At 53.1% G+C, this 20,787-nt stretch overlaps 4 protein-coding genes across 4 annotated transcripts; 3 read left to right on the top strand and 1 right to left on the bottom strand.

Moving 5' to 3' along the window:
- Positions 1-487: 487 nt before the first annotated feature.
- On the top strand, positions 488-1,254 carry EX895_005451 (uncharacterized protein; the record flags this gene model as incomplete). The annotated part of the gene is made up of 2 exons (XM_029886043.1): positions 488-928; positions 1,027-1,254. The coding sequence occupies 2 exons, from the start codon at positions 488-490 to the stop codon at positions 1,252-1,254; spliced, it is 669 nt and encodes a 222-aa protein (XP_029737895.1).
- A 6,808-nt stretch (positions 1,255-8,062) lies between these two features.
- EX895_005450 (uncharacterized protein) lies at positions 8,063-9,067 on the top strand (the record flags this gene model as incomplete). Its single annotated transcript, XM_029886042.1, has 2 exons — positions 8,063-8,212; positions 8,309-9,067. The coding sequence occupies 2 exons, from the start codon at positions 8,063-8,065 to the stop codon at positions 9,065-9,067; spliced, it is 909 nt and encodes a 302-aa protein (XP_029737894.1).
- Positions 9,068-12,367: 3,300 nt separating this feature from the next.
- Positions 12,368-13,910, bottom strand: EX895_005449 (uncharacterized protein; the record flags this gene model as incomplete). The annotated part of the gene is made up of 2 exons (XM_029886041.1): positions 12,368-12,378; positions 12,689-13,910. The coding sequence occupies 2 exons, from the start codon at positions 13,908-13,910 to the stop codon at positions 12,368-12,370; spliced, it is 1,233 nt and encodes a 410-aa protein (XP_029737893.1).
- Positions 13,911-17,814: 3,904 nt separating this feature from the next.
- Positions 17,815-18,219, top strand: EX895_005448 (uncharacterized protein; the record flags this gene model as incomplete). The annotated part of the gene is made up of 1 exon (XM_029886040.1): positions 17,815-18,219. The coding sequence occupies one exon, from the start codon at positions 17,815-17,817 to the stop codon at positions 18,217-18,219; it is 405 nt and encodes a 134-aa protein (XP_029737892.1).
- Between the last annotated feature and the right edge of the window lie 2,568 nt (positions 18,220-20,787).

Below are 20,787 nucleotides of genomic sequence, written 5' to 3'. Positions count from 1 at the left end.
TTGCTGGTGTCGTATGAAAGCTGGCGATACGCATAGCAAGAAGCAAATCGAGTTTGCAACGCGTCTTATTAACAACGACGAGGAAGACCTAACCGACGACGAAGGTAAGAACCCTCTTTATATTCGGCGCTCGTGACTGATCACTGTCCCTTTTCTCACCGTCGACGGTAACAGCGTAAGTCTACACTGGTCTCGTGGTCACCAGCACGAAGCCACACGACTCAGCAGCTCACCCCGCAGCAACACAGCAGTCGACGGCTACTCCAATCTTTCCGCGCATTTGGCGCATCTTCCGAGCTTACAGCAAAGCAGAGCGTTTGGTCAGCACAGATTCGACCTGCTTGTCCGCAGCTACCAGTCTTTACGTGATTCGAAACGTGTCGACCGGTCTCCTCTTCCAAGACCCCCACCTCTCTAGCTCGATTGCCTTTACCGTTGCGTCGCTCTTCCACCGCGTTCAGCTCGTCATTCGCTCTTTCGACCCATCATGCCTCCCTCATCTCGACACAGCGCGCATTCTTCGCACCATCCTCATGCCGGTTCAAGGGATCTGCACCACTCTGCTGGCGGCCCACCACCTCCTCAACAAGGCGGTCCTGGCATGGGCCCTGGACCCGGCAACGGTCCCATGCATCACCCTCATTCACCCTACGCTCAGACCATGCCACCGCCGCCCGGTTTGCCTCCACACGCCATGAACGGTGTCAACGGACCTCCTTCGGCCCACGGTGGACCACCACCTCGTATGGTCATGGCAGATGGACCGGGCGGCGCCGGTGGCCCACCGCCTCCGCCGCCTCACATTCCTCGATCCTCATCAGCTCAGAGTCGCATCATGGAAGCTGGCGGTGCGCCTGCTGGCCCTCCTGCTTCGTCGTCTCCAGCGGTGCAGAAACTGTCGCTCGCTAACGAGGCTGCTTGGGTCTCAGTTGGTTCAGCCGCAGAAACCATGGAGGACTGTTACCGCGCTCTCTCGGCCTACGAGGCTGCTCTTCGACACAACCCGTACTCTGTGTCTGCTCTCAGCCCATCGCTGGCGTCCATCGCACCTTGGACAATTTTGAAAAGGCCCTCGACTACTTTCAGCGCGTGCTCAACATTGTGCCCGAGAACGGCGGCACCTGGGGTTCTATGGGCCACTGCTACTTGATGACGGACGATCAGAACAGCAATGACGATGGGCAAGACGACGTACATCTGGCATTAGGACATAAATATGCCGCGTGGTTTCTAGGAAGAAAACCTGCGAAATAGTGTCGCTAGCGAGGCATTCTTGCGACTAGGATCAAGGCAAACGAGGTCGGCTTTGCCTGCGCAAACGTTTCGCAGGCTAATGGACTTCGAAGACTATGTCGAAGACTATGTAGTCACAGCGGAATCGGATAGGCTAAGTCCTCCTCTGGTACCTCCCACGAGCGAAACTGTGCTCGAGAGGGATCGAATTGAGTGAGAACTCGCCAGTCGTTCGACCACTGTCTCATTGGCAGCAGAGAGGTGTCACCCTACTCAGTCCAGGAAGGTAAAAACAATGATAGTTTTTCCGAAGTGTGTTGCACACATAATACCAGTACTACCGACTCTCTTCCGGGTCGATGGCGGCTCAGCTGTTTTCCTGGTGCTTGATTGAGGCCGCACTCGCATAAGCACGCTCAAACCCATCACCTTCGTCAACGAGTTTTGCGGTAGCGTTGGCAGGTTTATGCATTACTGCATTCCTGTGAGTCCAGGACTTGCACGGTGATGCAGGGTAATGCGTCTGAGGGTGATGCGTCTGACTTTCGATGGTATCATCCATCTGAGCCGGTCGCATCTTAACTTGACGTGTCTGCAGATATGGTGTTTTGGCGGAGCACACTGGGAGCAATTCGGTGCTCGCCACACTTGCACCGAACGGCGTGCTAGGGCCAGACCAAGCAACTGTCTCCTCTATATCAGCATTGGTTTTACACCACGACCACCGAACCGCGCAGCATGGATCCGGCACCCATTACTCCCACCGAAAAAAATTCCGCCTCCACGCTTGGGGTTTGCTAGTGTTCAAGGCCGTGCTCGGCTTCGTGATTCTCAGAGATGGGCTCAACAATGCAGTCAAGCTCCCAGCATTTATTGTGTTGGATATGCTGCCGGCAGCCCTGTTGCTCATCATCGCTTATCGCAATATCAGCTTCGAGTGAGCTGTGGCCTTGCGCTATACATTGCCCTTGGAAGAATTCCGCAGCATGATCAGATTTCGTCCCATCTTGGATGCTAACGAGACCCACTTTCTTGTCAAAAATCTCTCCAATTCCTTTGCTCTGATGACGGCGGTTGTCACGAGCCCGGCTTCATCAACGTGGTTCCTTGGATGGACATTCAGGCTTATGACTCTCGGTCTCGGGCTCGGTATCCTCTACACATTGCTGGTAATGAGTCTGGCAATGAAAAATGGTCACAGGACGGCAAGACTGGCAAAGGACAGTGGTTTCCCACTGTCCCGAAGGTGGAGCCAACGTTGCTGTGTCTGTCTTGGTAGCAGTAGTGCCAGAAAGGAGGAAGTATGAGTCAGAAAGGGACCACCGAGGCATTTACGAGCTGGTCGTACTATATAGAAAAGACAGCCCTAAGTACAGGGACAAGACCGAGGGTGTGCCCATTAGGCAGCCATTACGTGTTCTTCGTCGGTGTAGACCAATGAGGTTCGACTCCGGCCGAACGATAAATAGAAGTGGCCGGCCTTCGACGTTTCACACGGTTGAGCGTTGCCAAGATAGCCTCACTGGGCCCCGGAACCGAAGCCCGGGACAAGCTTGTTTGGTACGAGATAAGCTTTATTAGATGCAGCAACGCACCGAGCCATGCACGATTGCCCAGTATATCGCGCACGGCGGCAACATGTAACAGACATCATTGTCGAAGGTACAGCTGCAGGTCATCCCCTACCTGGATCGACAGGGTTGTTCTGGGGCTGGTAGACCGGATGAAAATCGGTGATTGCTTTCGTTTCCCCGTCGTTCAAAGGAATCACGACATTCTGCTGGGTAGTCTCTCCCTTTTTCCTGACCTCGAACTTGGTGCCGTCGAGGTGGCAAATGGCTGACTTGGTTGGCTTTTGCATAGGCTCTGATCTTGTCAAATGCCGAAGCTGAGTTGCTGCCGGTTGGCTGCGTGAGACAAGAAGCTGCTCCACTGCAGCTGGGTGGTTGCGTAGCCAGTCCATTGCATCCTCCCTGACCTCTGCAGCTGAGATCCAATCAATTTGACGCTCCAGCAGCTTGGCTGAAACCCCCAGCATGGAGTTGACCTGCGTGGCATACTGGCTGGAGCGTAAGAATCCTTGTAGCTGCTGACTAGCTGCCTGTAACCGCACAGCCTCTGGCGCCGGTTCCAACCTCAGTTGAGAGATGTTGGCAACGATGTTGTCCAGGCTGACCATCAACTTACGTGCTTCCACCTCTGCATTGATGTGGGCACGGACACGCTGGTTGCTCATTCCGTTGTTGCACCTTTTGCACTTGATGCGAAAAGTATCCACACTCCCATTTATATCATAGGTGCCATAGTGGTGGCATCCTTGGCACCGAAAGTGCATGTTGATGAGCGCAAACAGGATCCTCGCATGTGCAGGTGTCCTGAAGTGCTCAAGCCGCTGCTCCAGGTCCATTACGGCCTGGCTCTGCTTCCAGCAGACAGTGGAGCTGTCAAGCGGTGTTGGCTTGCGGCCTGAAATCCAGCCCATGGCATTGTACAGATCCCTCACTGCTGTGCGCTGCACCAATGTAGATGGCTTGCCACGATTGCCACGGAAGAGCTCCTTCTTCTGTGCCACCGCAAGTAATGCATTGGTGTTGCGGAAGATGGCTTCCCTAGGAAATATGTGCGTAAGCAGCTGCTCATCACCTGCCTCTGCTGAGAAAAGATAGGCCGCATCCAAGGACTTGCTTGCTTCTGCTGCCTTTTGCGCTTGCATGAAAGAGGAGCTTGAATGGTGAGCTCAAGATGTAACCCTTCCCCCAGTGTGGCGGGTGCACGCCGGATATCCGGAAACCTTTGGCTGCACCGGCAGCACCAGCTTTGAGCAGGTGTGTAACCTTGCTGTACCCCTTGAAGTGAGACAGACCCTTACTGCAGTGATTCTACTTGAGCTCCACACTCCCCAAAGCCATGTCCAACTTGCATCCCCAGTGAATATTGCTTGTACCGTCCCTTCCTTGTCTTTGGCGCTATCACTGTGAGCTACCGTGTGTACACTGTGCAGTCAATGTCATAGATATTTGTGTTCTACAGTGGATGCGCTTCAATGCCTGCTGGATCGGTGAATCGGTCTATGGGCACCTTGATGCCAAAGGCAGATATGCGCACACTCTGGCATCCGATGTCTTGCAGCGCCTCTATCAGGATTGAGATGTCCACACGCAACCCTCCCCACGTTAGTGTGGTGGGATGTGGTGAGGCCAGGAGTGTAGCTGACTGCGGTGCTTGTCTGAGACGCTCCATCAGCACCACAATACCATTGTCCGGCATGTCTTGATCCTCAATGGCCCACTGATTGTGTGGTGATGGAGTCGATGGCGATGGCAGCTCTTGCAGGGTAGCATCGTCTGGATTGGAACTGGGACTGTGTGAGCGAGATGCGGTGGGCTTGGCAGCGGTAATGCCTCCTCTTGGGGATCAAAGATTGCGCCTTCTGTCTCACCTGCTAGCTGTGTCTCCTCTGGCGTTGTGAGTAAGTCGATCGGGATCCCAACCCTACCCTAGGCGGACGGTGTCGTTCCGTTGTTATAGCTAATTTACGGGGGGTCACCTTATGACTTTGACTGTACTCACCCAAGAGGGGGGCAACTACTAGCGGTCCAGACCTCTCTCTCCTCTGTGAAGGCTCCTAGCGACACAGTGGCGCTGCGAGAATTCCGAATCGTCGACAGTGCTGGAAGTGGCTTCGATGCATCGCTTGGACCTTCGGCCGCCTGCATTCGGTTCTGGTTTTCAGTCTCCGGCCACGCACGGCAGTCCAACCATGACGGCCAGTCAAATGGCCGCTCCGCCTGTGATGGCTGTTCGAGTGACGGCCGGCCTACAGCAGCCGGCCACCAGCTCGACCGTCCCCAGCCAAAAAGTTGGATTGGGCCGTTAGGCACTAGAGCAGTGTCTGAATTTCCAAAAATGTCACGCGTCCCGGTCATCCAAAATTTCACACCTTAACGGCACTACAGCAGTCTTATTGCAAGCGGCATATTTTTCAATTTGAGATGTTTACAATTTCGGTAGGGTGGCCGCGGCCGTGTCCACCGCAAACCGCCCCGGGTCAACGGCTAGGGCTAGGTTCTCGTGACTGATGGCTGTTTGACGGCTCAATTCTGCATAAATAGTCGACCAGTGAGCGAGCCCTACTCGTCTCCAGCCATCCATCCATGCTGCTGATTTCTCTTACTTCCAGGCTGCAGCTTTCTCTTTGGCCAGCTTCATTGTCGCTCATCCATTCGACCTTGTCGTGTTGATCGACCACCTTTGGGAACAATATCCTTGGGAATCAAGCAGGATGGTGATGTTGAATGCCGCTCCGGCCGTGTTCTAACTCAAACAGCCAGGTGGTGGGAAAATGCATATACGTTTCTGTATGATCCCTTTACAGTCGCTGTCGATACGAAACCTGAGCTTGTCGAGGATCCCTTTGGTGACTGCTTTGTAAGGAAACTCTTACATTCTGATTATCAAACATCCTGCTCATACAACGAGAAACGGCGACGCATCGAAACGATTAGCTTAGCATGGTTCACAGATTCTTCTGATTCCTAAATTGAAAGGGCCTCGAGAACTGCTCTATCCAGGTCGAGCCTGGTATTACCAGACCTGCCTCCCGCTGCCGAACTGACCTCCGCATACGCGGGGCAGGTGCCCTGGATGGTGCGGTCACTGAACTTGACTATGCTGTGCACTCCTTTGCAAACCAGGTCGCCCGGCAGCGGTTAGCCCAGGTACCCCCTCCCTTGCCCCGCTTGACCGTCTCAAGACCCAAGACATCCTATCAAGCCACCTGTCTGTGGAGGCTGCTGAGAAGGTCCGAAGGTACCAAGGCCACACCCATGGCGATTTTGTCCCCATGCTCCTCTCCTCTGATGGCTTCCCACCTTCCCAGCTCACCAATGCCTGGTCCTTTTGGTTCCACAAGGCTCCCAATCTCGCCCGCATTTTCCGCCTCCAGTCCTCCAGCCTCGTCCGCTTCCGATTCGCTTACCCCCTTCTGCGCTAAGGGAATCTTTGTAGATCTTTCTTTGCTCGACATCTCAGAACAATAGGGTTGCAATTCCATCGCAGGGATTGAGAGTAGCCACCTAGACTGGACGTAAGCGCCATATAAGGTGGCCGTGACGGTCAATTCGACTCTATACATACGACTATGATTGAGACCCCTGAATAGCAACGTTCGTGGGGGTGTCTCCTGCCTTCAGCAACATATGATCGAACACGTGTTCGTGAGCAAACCTGTCTTTTCTTACTGTGACCAACTACCTCTGGAGGTCTTCCAATGCCCAAGCTTTGCTGCAAAGGACAACTTTGACTTGTCCCGCCCGCAAACATGCTCCATGTCAGCATCTTTCTCAGTGAGATATTGGCGCCACCGCTCCACATCCTCCTGCAGCTTGGTGCATTGCTCAAGCCCTTCGCCTTTTTGGACCCTAGTTCCGGGCAGAAAGATTCAAATCATAGCCGGTTGGCCCGTCAGCCTCGTTCTCGGTTATCAAAGCAGTTCATAGATTGAGCTGAAATTTTGGACGACCGAACGCCAGTCAAGAAATATGATTAACGGTAGTGTGGGACGAATTCATGCGTCCCGATGCATGATCTCCGAGACGTCATGGTCAAACTTCTTGGTCGATCAGCCGTGCGCGCTCTGCCCTGGCGTTCAAGTGAGGTTACAATAATAACAGACGCGCTCGCGGAATGGCAGTTTCCGCGATGTTTGAATGGACGGGGTTGTCGCTGTTCCACCACCACTTTACTATTATATGGCCGCGTCTCCTTCAGTTCATGGTCTCCAGTCCCCTGGCTTTCAACATCGCGCTTCAGCATGGCTGCTCGAGTTTTCACCCCGATCATCAATGCCCGTGGCACCTTGACGCCTCTTGGCGTTTCGCGCAGCAGCGCCCGTGTTGCTTCAGCTGCGTCAAAAGCTCTGACTCGTTTCTACCTTATGGAAGAAGTGGAACATGTCGATCAGGAGCTGTCGAGCTGGAGGGGGGCCAAGGCAGGGACTGTAGTCAACTGCACGGCGGCCGGAAATACGCTGGCGGTTGCGGCCGTGCTGTGCGGTACCGACCTAGGACTCATTACCAACCTTCACGATTTGAGGCCGATGTTGCCAAACCGCTGCTCACTTTTTGACACTTGCATATTTTAAAGTGTTCTGGGTCGTGCACCCACGCAGGAGATGAACGAGATCACCAGCAAGGTGGGAGTCACCGGTGTCGCAATCAGTCGAAAAGCAGGGTGTTGCCAGCTCGACTGCAGGGCGTTTGCTACGTGTAGGCGACTGAATTCCTGGTGAATCTGGCTGTCAATCGAAAGCGACGTACGGCCGCCGGAACTACGTAAAAGAAGACAACAAAGGCGTGTGTAGGCATTCAGTCGCTCCAGATGTCCCGCTGGATTTCCGCTTTCATCGTTGCTGTGTTGTACAACTCTGTACGACACCACGAGAGATTAGGAAGTAAGCTCAGCAGCCGCGTAGAAGGCGCTTGCCGTGAATTTCGTTGCGGCTTGTACCCAGAGCCCTAGGCTACCACCAAATTTAAGGCATTGGCAGGTAAGAGCCCTCTACACCGCATTCGCTGAACCCTGGGCGTCCTAGAACAAGCTCTGTGCAAGACAGTCAGTCGCCATGAGCAATTACTCGAGGAACAGAAACAATCTCCTGGCACGGCGGTGACTGTTGGGCCCTGGCGTGCATTCAGACTTACCACAATTCTCTTTTTCTATCTCTATCGCAGAAAAGGTGTTCGGGCACAGACATCATATATATATCGCAGCCTCTTCGGGTCTGGCAGATGTCTCGCCTTTGTATCCACCTGAAGACCCCTCCTTCACCATGACTGACTTTGACAGCGCTGCTGCTGCTTTTACGCCCATGTTCAGCACTAGCGCAAAGGACACAACAGCCTTTCATACCTCGTCTGCACCCCTTGATTTCCCCTGTCTTCCCGCTTCCCTCCTTGACCAAGCACCAGAGTATGAATATGTAAGCAATTTCCATCTTGCCTGGCAATGTAACCAGCATGCACCTCTGCTGACTTGCCTCTTTTCCACATCTCTGCCACACCTTCCTTGCAACTAGTCGGTGCACACACGCATGAACGTTTTTAAAACCTGCAACTACAGCTCCTACATTCCCTCATTCACCGCTACCGCAAATAACACATTCCTGCTCGCCCCTCGCAATAGCACGCTGCCCATGGAGTCAACTAGCGACTTTGATGATGCTGTTCTGGCCGCCAACGTTTCCGGTTTGACATCCTTGACCGGTCCCTTGGTGGCTGCTTTGGCTGATGCAGGTCCTCCAGTGCTTCATCCAGGATACGCAGCCAACATGACACAGCAACATCGACAGGGCCAGAGGCTCTCCCTCGAAGACGACGACATGTACGAGGCGCAATCCGGATCATCTCGTGCAGTGCAAGGATCTCGAGATGCCTTCGGGGCCAACAACCCTCCATATGGCCATATTAAGCCCGCTCTCCACGCACATTGCAGCTTCACCACCATGGCCGCCACAGCAGGCTTCTCTGCGTCCCATTTCAACCCCGAGCTACGTCGGCTTTCGACAGGAGCGGGTCCAGGTCCAAACCGAGGTCCCAGCCGCGATCCCGTTGTGCCAAGGCAGAACGTGGGACGTGCGCGTCTCATGAGTTGGAAGAGCGGCCGTGCCGACGCGGGCGAACAGAAGCGACCGTGGAGCTCTCCCGACTCCAGAGATGTCCAAATTCACTTCTGCTCTGTCGAACCTAACATAAATCTCCTGCCTGGTGCAGAATCTGGGGCTTCGCACGACGGTGAAAATAATGCACGTGGCACAAACTTCAACACCGACGCGTAAAGGGGCAAAGTTGTGGTTATCTAATGATTGCGCATGTCAAAGCACGCATGGCTATCTCTGCTACTTTTTGGAATTTCTATTCGATGTTCGACAGATTACACGCAGAAATTTGGTAACTTGCGATCATGGTGTGATAGATGGATCGCCTCTTAGTTTGCTCGCACGCGCTTCGTTGCAGGCCGAAGTGACAAGCGATGCACTGAAGCAACTTCGCGCACTGTCGACGATTTGGAATCATCCCAGCGACACTGTGTCGCTCGGCTCCTTCATGGTGGGGGGACAGGCTAAGCCGCTAGATCTCCGATTGCAGACAGGCTCACCACCATGTCGTCGGCCTCTTTCCCACTGCTCAAGACAGTCGATCTTAATAAGATCGAGAAAGATTGGAAAGTGGTTCCGTCAACTAAACGCATCGTCAAGGCATCATCACCAAGGACCTGCTCGCTCCAAGCGCTCGATAAGAGCTGATTGATATAGCTCGGCGCCTCGTATCCACCCTTCCATCGCCCTCTCCATGATCGCAAAGTCTGCTTGATGGAACGCCTTTGTTTCAGGCGACGGCGGAGTCCCTACGCTATTCTGTGCAACGAGCTTGACGAAGCAGCACCCGAGCTGTGCATAGGCCTCGTACACTCTTTTTGTTGCCGATCGATGTTCGTTCTCCCGATCGAGGAGCTGGCAAAGCACGTCTCTAATAGCAGCGGTGGTGAAGTTGCTCGGAGCCTCATGATCCGCCGCCGTGCTGGCAGGTCGTACTGAGACATCGTACAGCAGAAGCGACGAGGTTCGTACAACAATATGCTGCTTCTTGAAAAGCTTCTGCAGGAAGACTGTATGCCGCCTGCAAGCTTCTTGAGCTGCAGCTCTCGCATGTCTCTTCCTGTTTGTTCCTCGACGGTGCCATTGGTTCGTCGATGCTCCTTGCGCCTAACCGTGTTCTTGGGTCGAGGTATCAATCTTGCTTTGTGCACCGGACTGTGATATCGGCTCTTCTTGTTCAATTCCCCCGCTAAAATGTCCGTTAGAAAAGTCGTAGAAATATTACCCCAAACCTCTAAACCCTAACAAGAGAAACAACAAAATGTAAAATAAATGGAAACGAAAACAAAAATCTGAGCACAATCTCGGGATTCTGAAAGCCGGAACGGTAATCACATGCTCCTATCTCGCTTTTTGCAACTTCGTCGTTATTGCTGACGCGGGAAGAATGGAAAGCGGCTCCTACCTTAATGGCGTTGCGAAGGTGGGAACCGACAATTGCGCTACGGTTCTCTATCACGGTTGCTGCGGTTTGGGCCATACAACTACCGCCTCAGTTAAGATACATGCGGCAAATCCGCAAAATGAGGCTTACTGATAAGAGGCAGAAGCTTGACTTGGCGAATGCGAAAGCGGACAAGAGTCACCATGCACTGAACTTCCTACTTGGTGAACGAACGCGACTATGTTTGCGCATATGACTGAGATGACTCTTGTCGCATGTGGTGCGGCGGCGCCTTCAAGAGGCTTCATCACATCGTATTCATCAGCAGGGTGTAAAGAACAACGCCCCATCTGTTGTTGCGCTTTTTGAGCAAGGAGAAGCGACAGTCAAACTCGTTGTCCGTCTCGACGTTGTTGGTATCTTCGTCTGGAAGGGTGAACCGGCAATTAATAGGGACCTTTCATCTTTGCGACAGCACGAGTGAGATCGAGTTTGGTTTGACTGCTGCACTACTGATTTTTGCTCCCTGTTTTCCAGTTTCAAGATTGATTTTCGTGTATCAATATGCTGCTATACCAATATTCTGATTTGGACCCCTACGGCTCATAGTGAATTTATGTTTGAGGATGGCTAGATTGAACTCGGAAGATTTTGTGCGCATCACGTCACCAAACGCTAGCTCACAGGTATCACACATTGTTAGCACTTGGGTAGAATGGATCCTGAAGGAAAGAGTAATTGTGACCGTAGCTGGTGTGTTTGTGAGCCAAAGACCGCAACCGCAAGATGCTGAGAATCAAACGCAAGCTGCCGGTCAATAGAGGCGGGGGCGGGCTAGATGGCCATGGTTTACCCAAGAACTTTGGGTTGGGTCGTTGGACACATGAACAGTCTTTGTCTTTGGGCCATCTTTCGTACTTTGGCCCTGCGAACAGACCGACTCAGGAAGCTGGAGGCCGCCAGACTTTAGAGCAAGGCCGAGGCCCTAAGGGAGCCCTGTTAAAATGGCGAAGTTGTTCGGTAATTCAGAGCGACTTGCTCCTTTTCTTCACCCAATTTTATGCCGCAGACGACAATGATTGCTTCCTCCTCATCAGCAAAAGGTTTGCGGACGGTGACGACCCTTGCGCTGCATGGTGCGGTCGGCGTCATGCTGCCCCCTTGGGGTCTGTCGACACTCGAGGCATTGTTCCTTGAACCTATTCGCGTCAACCCACCAGCCTGAATTGTATTCTGCTTGGCCTGCTCTTTATCACCAACATCCGCTTAACACCTTTCGCAGGACACTTTTGCGTCTTCTACCCCGGTATCAAAGCATTGCTACTCACGCGAAACTGGTTCTCAAGTTTCCCGAGATCGCAGTCACAAGCCCTCACCGACGCAGCCATCAAGCCTCAATTCAAGCTCAAACGTCTTCCCATCGGCCTCGACATTTTTGCCGATACCTCTTCGCACGACTTTGTCGCAACCTTGGACGGATGGGATCGGAACTGTCAAACTCACCCTACTCTCGATCGCTCGACTACATGCGTATGACACACTACTTTACCTTGGTTCCTCCAAACGTACTATGATGGCAGTTGGGTGGCTTTCGGAGGATCAGGAGTCGATTTTCACCGAGATCTCGATGCTAGCAAGATACACGATCGGAATGAGCTTCGAATGGGATGACAAGTGGATGATTTTCGTCGGGCGATTCGTTGCCCCAGCCAAGAAGTCATCCAGCTCAACAGTCTGCTGCCCCGACAAACGCAGTGGTGAGGGGAATGCTGGAGCCAGGAGAAACCCTCTACTGCATATCTATCTCTCGCTACGTACGCAGGGCAAGTCAACGCACACCATCCCGCCGTGGCTCACCATGTCCAATCCTGGCTACGGATCTCTGCCTTCCACTCGCGCTCCAACTGGGAGAAAGCCGAGAAACTTCGCGTCCACTACTTCGAAGAGGAACGCAAAGACTATCTTGCAAAGACGGAAGAGAAGAGCAACTCGGCCAAAACAGAAGAGAAACCCATCAGAAAAGCTGCTTTCTTGCGCCAATTCTGAACTTCAAGCGAAAGAAAAGGTACAAAAGAAGAGACTTGGATGTAAAAGAGTTATTGAGAGACTGAAGAGTGGGAGGTAAGGCGGAAAAAGGGTTTCGAGAGGTTCGGTGCCAACGGTTGAGAGTGCAAGCACAAAAACATTATGAGCGCCGAAAGCTCTATGATTGCTGCGAGATTTGTCTAAAGCGAGTCTGCGGAAAGAATAAAGAGGCGACGCTGATCGAGACAGAACAGCAGGACTGATAGAGAGTCGGCGAGGGAAAGGACTGTCGGAATTAGAAGGACCGAGATGGAGAAATGGGGGAAGTTGCGATCCAAGGGGAAGGTTCCTTCAACTGCAGAAAAGCGGTCCGTCTAGAGGTGCTTACTTACTGCATCGGTTGAAAGCACCAACACCCTTGATGCCTATGTCCCCCAGCAGGTTGGAAATTTGCGAGGGTAAGAAGCCGAGCACGGCGTTTCCAGCATCGCAGAAGAGTTCTTCGAGCGTCGCACCAGTGGTTTTGGCATCGAGCAACGAGGAGAGCTGCTTGTAAGCGCCATCGGTGGTGGGCAGGGGGATAAAGGCGCCCTTGCCGACACTCCAACCGGGGATGGTAGGCTTTGGGATCAAGACGATACCGGCCCAGGCAAGGATCTCGGGAGTCGACATGGGCACAATACGCTTGCTCCATCCCTTGGGGAATCGCTCGTTGATAAACCAGTCCCTGATCATCTGCTCGTCAAACTTGATGAACGAACCACGGAGCACCTCGTGAACGAAACCACTCTCACCGTAAGCGACAAGCATGCGCCAAGGGTTGAAGTCGAACTGGGGGTTGTTCTCGCGGCCATCCTGCCAGGCACGGAAACGCGAGTTGGAGAGCGACCAAATGTCAATGTTGCCGTTACCGTACGTGTTGGTTTCGTTGATGAACTTCTCCACCAGAGTAGGGTCAGCGTCCCAGCTGTTACCCCAATAGTGGTCTTTGCGCGTAACCGAACCATCGCCTTCTAGGATACCGTGGTGGTTCAGACCGTCGCCGAGTCCGTATCGGTCACCGATAGAGAGCTTCATCTGCAGAAGATCACCCATGCCGATGAATGAGATAGCGGCCAGGATCCCTGCAAGATCGGGACTGAGGTTGAGACCGTTGAAGGTGCCCACGATCAGCTCAATGGGGTTGATTATACCGTTGCGGGGCAGGTAGCCGTGGTTGGCGATCGTATTGAGACCAGGGCAAGGTCCACGCTTTGCACCCTTGGGGGGAGGCTGGTAAGGATGGGCCTCATTTTCAGCAGGAGGCAGGATGCCGCCATCGCGGCGAATGCCGAACGATTCATAAATGTGCTCAGGCGTGATGTCGCTGATCTTGGTGGCGAGCAAATCCTCGACGATAGGTACGTTGGCCGAGAGCTCAGCGACCTTGTTCTTGATGTCGGTGATGAGGTTAGTGATATCGGCCGGGTTGGCGGCCAGCAGACGCTTCTCCAAGAAGGAGGGACCACCGTTGGGACCAGGAGCCAGCAGAGCCCCGATGTTCGGCAGAGCCATGGAAGGCACTACCACGAACGCAGCCGAAAGCAACAGGGGCAGATTGAAGGAGAACCTCATGTTGTTGATAATGCCGTGTGTGGTCAAACGCTACGAGCTCGGAGGGTGTGTACAAAGGGTGGAAGGTGAGAGCAAAGGAGTTTAAGGAAGCGAGTGGAAGGCTTGAGATGAACGAAGGAGACTGGACGACAAAAAAGAGAGCTGATTATATACGCGATTGGGGTTTTGTTGCTGCGATCCATAGCACACAGGCATAGTCCAGCGTCATGGAAGTTCAAAAGGGTGGATCCCAGCCTGCTCACGGGTCGGGCCAAGCTAATCGAGCAGGTAAGCTTGCTGGCTTGGAACTCACTGGAATTGCCTGGAGAAGAGTGTCTAGGCACCCTTCGATTAGCACTGGTTGATGCTCTACCCAGCCAGATAAACAGACTTGCACCGCACAAGCTCATTCGAGACCCACAAAAGGAGTAGAAATGTACGACTTTACCAAGATACATCTGCGCCGACGAACAACGCTCTCGGTCTGGGATCTTGCAGCAAGACTTCTTTGGAGAGACGAAGCGCTTCGAAGCGGGTTCCGAGAGGCTCAGACGAGATGCAAGTCCGCGTTGCTGATCTTCAACTTACACTAACGATTCTACCGAACTTTCGCTGGCCAACGTGCCGAGCGGTGCAGAACAGAAAAGCAGAAGCGTCAACAGAGCACAGAAGACATTGTTTATCTCGCAAACGATATTGTTTATTTCCGAAAGCAATTCACGCTCGAGAATCGCAGGCTGAATGAGTATGTTGCAAGAGGGCGATGAGGCGTAGTTCAATTTGCAGCGGGACCCAAGAGACACTCTTGCCATGATTGCCGACTTACGCAAGCTCAGTGAGGGCTAGTTGCGAAAAGGGCATATCTAGGGAGAAGAGGAGCAGGCGTACAGATCTTTGGTGGCTAAACTCCCATTTTTAATGGACTGCAGGTTCGATCCAGGGTCTTGCGAGACAGAGGGCACAGAGGCTGTTCTGGTTTTCTAATCTTTACTGAGGAAGGATCCTATGGCGTACCAGTGCAGCCATCGCAGGAGAACTTGGCGGCGCAGAGTGCTAGTCAAACAAAGCGGTGCTATGGCCGCACACCACGATGGCGGCAAGGTTTGGTGTACTAGTCCTATGACGCAGCAAACGACGCCCAGCTGAAAGCACACCATCGACCAGAGGCGCATGGTGTGCTTGCTAATCAAACGGTAGGGATGGGGCAATTGAAACGCCTTTCGTTGCCAAATGGAACCATGGGGCCACCTTCCAACTGCATCGAGCTCGGTCCCCTGCTTGCACCAACTGTCGCAACTGCGCGAAGAGCGAGGTTGCAGCCGACGCCTCACCGCCGCCAACCTTGGCCTACGGGACATATTAAAACTTGCTTATCTGTCTGTCCGAAATCCGAGTAAAGTCCATCACGGGTAGCCAAACAGACCGAGATTGGTTTGTCACAATGTTGATCGATTCTGTAGGCGCTCGTGAGACGCGAAATGGAGCACACGGCGGGAACCGTTGGAACGGAGTTAGTTACAAGATACTGTCTTGTTCCAGTACTTCGGAAGAGAAAAGGAAATCTCCGAGAAGGGACGGCGTTGGTTCATGCAAGAGATAATTGCCAAGAGGCGAACGCTTGAGCACGTTCGCAACAGTTGGCTCAGCGACGTAAATTTCCCAACTACGGAACTGGCGAGGCTAGGAGCAGACGTTGGCAACATCCAACGGGAAGCCAGCAATTGCCAAGGGACACGGCGGAATGCCGATAAAAGGGAAAGGCAGGTCGATCGTTTAGCATCGCGAGGTCTAGGTTGCGCGGTTCGTAGCGCCACAAGCCTGGCTAAAGCGAGCTGGCTCGTCGAGCTGCAAGGACGATGGAAGGGTGCTGTGAGACAGAGAGAAAAGGCAATGTTGTTGTTTGACAGATGTCAGCGCAGATTGGTGGGAAGATCTACAAGACGCACAAAATTGCCGATCCAGAGACCCTTGGTCGCCGCCTGTCAAACAAGCAACCAGGCGACCGGCGATAGGACAGCCGGGACGATCCACGCTTACAGTCGCAAGAAATCACCCGTGAAGGGGCGCAACAGTATGCCAACAAGCCTGTCCGGTCGTACTAAAAAGGTGAACCGTCTGCAAACTCGCTAGGTCTGCTGCAGGTTAGGGTCTAGCTTGGTTTTTATTATTATTATTGTCTCTAATGGACAGAACCGCCTAAGACGTCAAGAAGTGACATATACCATCCGCATAGGTGGACCAGGCGCGACGTCAGACCGTCAGTGCCAGAAAGACTCGCTTGCTGCGATGTACCTACGCCAAGGTCCAAAAAAGTCACACACTATCGCCTAGCGGGTGCACGCCTTTGCTTGTTCGTCAAACGGTTGCGATAGGCGCAGCACTTGTCGCAATGCCTGCTTTGTGATTCGTCAGGGAACGTTCCAGAATTTTGCGGTAAAACTATTGTTGTTCGGTCTTGCTTTCACACGTGCTAGTGTGGTTGAGAGAGAGAACGATTACTAAATGTTATTCCGGGTTACATCGCATCAGGCCGCCGGTAATGCTCGCAGCTCGGCTCTCTTTTGGCCTGGACTTGTCAGAATGGTTTGTGTTTGTCTCATTGCATTGGCTGAGGTGCCAGCTCAAGGGCACTTGCAGTTCACACCAGAGGGGCTGGGCCTGGTTCGTTCTTCGCTTGGATGGTGCCGATCGTGCTCAACAGCGACCGCGGAGTCGCCGTGGCTCAGAATTGGATCCGGTCAAATCGGGTTCGCATTTCGGTGTGTGCAAGCCCCCACTTGAGCGGTCGTCCTAGCCGCTCCTCTTCTGTCCAACTCGAGATGAGATAATAGTGAAGAACACATGTAACACTCTTCTTTGTCGTGCAACACTATCTCCTTGACATTCTTTGCATCAGCAGTAACATCTTGACAAACAACAACATGTCGATTCCAGCACAACAGAAAGCTCCCGTCGGAGGCACGCAAAGAATTGTCACAGGCCATACAACGCACAAGGTTTTGCCAATATTGACAAGGAAAGCAAAATCGAGCGTCTGGCTGTCACTCCTGAACACGCTGCTTTTACTGTACGTCGTCCCTAGCCCCATTAGCTTTCATTGCATTAGCAGCCTTGCTGACTTGTTGTTCTTTCCTTTAACAAGTCATGTGGAGCACCAACCAATGGTCCATCGACAACTAGACCTCCCAAAGATGGTGCCGACAAACCCGTCTTCTCGGGCAAGTCGCACAGCGACAACGGCTCTGTTGTCCGATTCGTCGACACCCCTCCTGACGCAGAGAGCCCCATGCACCGCACATAGACTCTCGATCACGGTGTCTTCACCTTCGGCGAGGTTGTGCTCAAACTCGACTCGGCCAAAAAGACAGACCAGGCGACAGGATTTCAACAGCCTAGCCCAAGCCCTAGCCCCTAGGCGCAGGGCAGTCGCCGGGGGACCCTGCCAAAAAGGCAGCAATTTTGAAAATTGAGATTTACAACGGCCGCTCTGGAGAAGGCTGCTTTTGTTCCTCTATGGTCTGAAATTCTGCTCACAGCCGTGGACCTCTACTACGAAACCATTAGATCTGGACCGCTGATTCTGTTGATTACGGGCGCAGACGGTCGCGACCAGGTCTGGCGGCCCCTGGCAGAGCACTTGGCAGCGAAGTATACGGTGGTTAACTACGACAGACGAGGTTACTCTCAGAGTATTATCTCGGGCGCTCAAGATTACGAAAACCGTTTGGCAACGGATGCAGACGACGCAGCAGCACTCATCGCGCACTTGAGCCCAGACCTCGGGGCTACCGTCGTCGGCAATTCCTCTGGTGCCATCGTGGGCCTCAATGTACTGCTCAGGCACCCTGAACGTGCTCAAGCTCGTTTCCCATGAGCCTCCAGCGTTTGGCGCGCTTCCAGCCCCTTATCAAGACAAGGTGTAGGAATGGTCAACAGCCTCTACGATCTCTACAGAAAATCTGGCCCAATTGCTGCCATGGAGGCTTTCACCGGTGGTCTAGCTATCGGTGATGAGGGTGCACTGATGCGATCGCTCATGCATCCCGGTCATTCCGATGAGATCCGAGCCAACACTCAATTCTGGTTTGAATTCGAGCTGCGACAGTACCCCAGCTCCAAGGACGACTTGGACCGTGTCGTGGCACTCAAAGACAAATTCGTGCCAGCAGCTGGAGCAGCATCTGGAGACGAAGTCGGTGTTGGGCCGGTCGCTAGCCTCGCTCATGCCGCGGGAAAGCCAATCTTGCGTCTAGCCGGTGGCCATCTCGGTCACATGAGCGATCCTAAGGCTTGGGCCAAAGACCTTTTGGACGGACTCAGCAAGCAGTAATCGACCAGATCCAATCCCGACAGCCCGGACCCTGAGTGACACTCCTCACGTTGACACCGTCGTACAACTTCGGAAAGCTTGTTAGAAAGCGCAACGCAAACTTCCGAGAATTGTACGATAGACCCGTAGATCAGCAACTAGCCTGTTGATTGATTTACTTAGTCAATATGGTTCAATGAGTCGTTTAAGGCTCGATTTTCAAGTACAGGTCTGCGTCTCGGAGAGAACTGTTTGCGGATGATGTAGAGCTTAGGGTTGTGCGTGGAGAGGTAGCGCGAGCGAATGTGTCACTCGCGTTGGTACCAAGACCATACACGCAGGTTTGCCATCGATGCGTCACAAGCACGAGGCGTTGCAATCTTCTTGCGACCCGTGTTTCCATAAACTGCGGTAGGAACATGGCGTGCTCAGCGCATGCAGCCGGTCGTAAAAGAGCTCTGGCACTATGTGAATGGCGTCCTAGAAAACCGAAACGTCAACTGTGCACACTTAAGGTCATCGAATACGATCGAATCTCTTTTCCTATCTTCAACGTCAAGTTTCTTGCGTTCTTGTTTTTCTCGATGGGATGGGCGGCCAGCGGCGAGCATAGCCGGCTGTGGGGCCTCTGGAAACCTCCTCATCGCAGTCGAAACGATTGGTGAAGCCTCGGTCTCCTAACATCGGATGCAGCATCTTTCAGATCCATCTATTCGTGTGAGACATGCAAGAGGAGGAAAGTGAAATGCGATCGATCGACTGTCTGTCACAACTGCCAAAGAAGAGGTGGACTATGCGTTTATCTCCAGTTGCCGCCCGCACAAGCGTCAGGCGAGGACCCGAGCTTTGCCAACCGCATCGCACATTTCGGAAAGGTGATCCGCGCCGCCGGTCTGGATGCAAGCTGGGCGTGCAAGGCAGACGACCAACTTCACCACCCGCACCATCCGCACCACCGGTCACTCTGGCCATCTCTGACGTTCTCGAGCCTCGCACCGAATTCCCCTGCGTCGACGTCGGAGTCCATGATCGATTCGACCACCATCCCACCCATGTCCCCTCCTTCAACGCTTGGTACAGACAGCACTGGAAGAATGGCCTGGCCTCTCGTCACTGCGTGCAGTAACTCGACCTCTTGTTTTCGTTCCTTTGCCTTGCTTTTTACTTTGGATACGACGAACACCTCGACAATTCGTCAAGCACTGCACTTTCTGATTCCGATGATTAGGTCTTCTAGCAGGCAAGCTACGACGCCCTGGTGGCCTCTGGCTATCTCTCAGACCACTTTTGCGGTACTCCAGACTCTCATCCTTCAAGGACTCTATCCGAACGATGCTGGGAAGGCTGCAACACACCACGCAAATCTTGGATTAGCCATCCGCAACGCCTAGACCATAGGTCTATCATCACTTGCATCGGATGATACACGAGACAAGACTGACATGAGTTGGTCTACATCGCGTCCTCAACAAAACCAATTTGAGATCGAGATGGAACATCCTCTGTACTGGAGTCTTGTTTGCCAAGACGCTTATACAGCTTCGTCGTTCAACTTCACCTACAGCATACAGTTGAACCAGATCAAGACAAGGGTATTCTCCAACCTTCGCTGTGACACGCTTGTCGCCCTGCCGCAAGAGGACCAGCAAATTACGACAGCCAACAGCGGCTCCGAGCATTCAAAAGGTCTTGCGGAGACGTCGCAACAACCTCGAGCTTTCACATTACCAAGATCCCCTTCGCCCTGACTGCTCGTAAAACGACCGACATGCATAACGAGGGCACCTAACACGTACGCAGCTGTCCTTGAGCTGGAGAAAGAGAATCGGAACCACTTCAATGCACTTCCCAACTATCTTCGTCTCGATAGGCCAGACAACTTGAAACGGAAGCACAAGATGTCTTGGGCTGGTTTCAGGGCAACACCGAGCGATGTAATCTAAGCCGGGTCTATCTCCAACAGCTGCGCTGGCAGAGATTGTTCCTCAGCATCACGCTTCACAATCGTTTTACAGCTACACCGGCCCGTATTTGAGTCCAGCGTACGCCGATCACGAATTCCAAGCTTCCAGACTTTCCGCTCTGGCCTCGGCACGTGAAGTTCTTCTCTTACTTCAGGAAGTGGGGTTACCGGGACTGAGATGGTGGGTGTTTCTTGTACATATATTTACTGCCGCCATTGCGTACATCGCAAAGGTACACCAATAAAGCATCATCGGTGACGGGCACAGGCAACAAGCCGAAACATCCGCCTCATCAATGTTGCCATCGGTGTTCTCCACGCAGCCCTCTTGCGAAGCAGGGCTGTACATAAGGCTTCCCCGATTATCTGTGCCATTTTCGAACAAGATCGAAATCTGCCAGGCACTCGAGAGGGCAAGAGAAGCAAAGGTCGTCCTAAGCAAGATGATGGCGACACCCAAAAAAAACGTCTTTTGGTCACGCATCGCTTGATGCCAACCTTTTCTCGACACAAGCTTCCGGGAGTGGAAGCTGAACAGCAGCCACCGAAAACGTTGATATACGGCTTGGCCCGGATTGGTCATCGCTTCTTCATGCAGGTGCTTCTGGTTCGCTCACTCCTATGAC

This window comes from Sporisorium graminicola, chromosome SGRAM_6 (assembly GCF_005498985.1).
Source record: "Sporisorium graminicola strain CBS 10092 chromosome SGRAM_6, whole genome shotgun sequence".
Classification (NCBI taxonomy): domain Eukaryota; kingdom Fungi; phylum Basidiomycota; class Ustilaginomycetes; order Ustilaginales; family Ustilaginaceae; genus Sporisorium; species Sporisorium graminicola.
The sequence above is the reverse complement of the archived record's forward strand: the minus strand, read 5'-3'. Positions and strand labels throughout refer to the sequence as shown.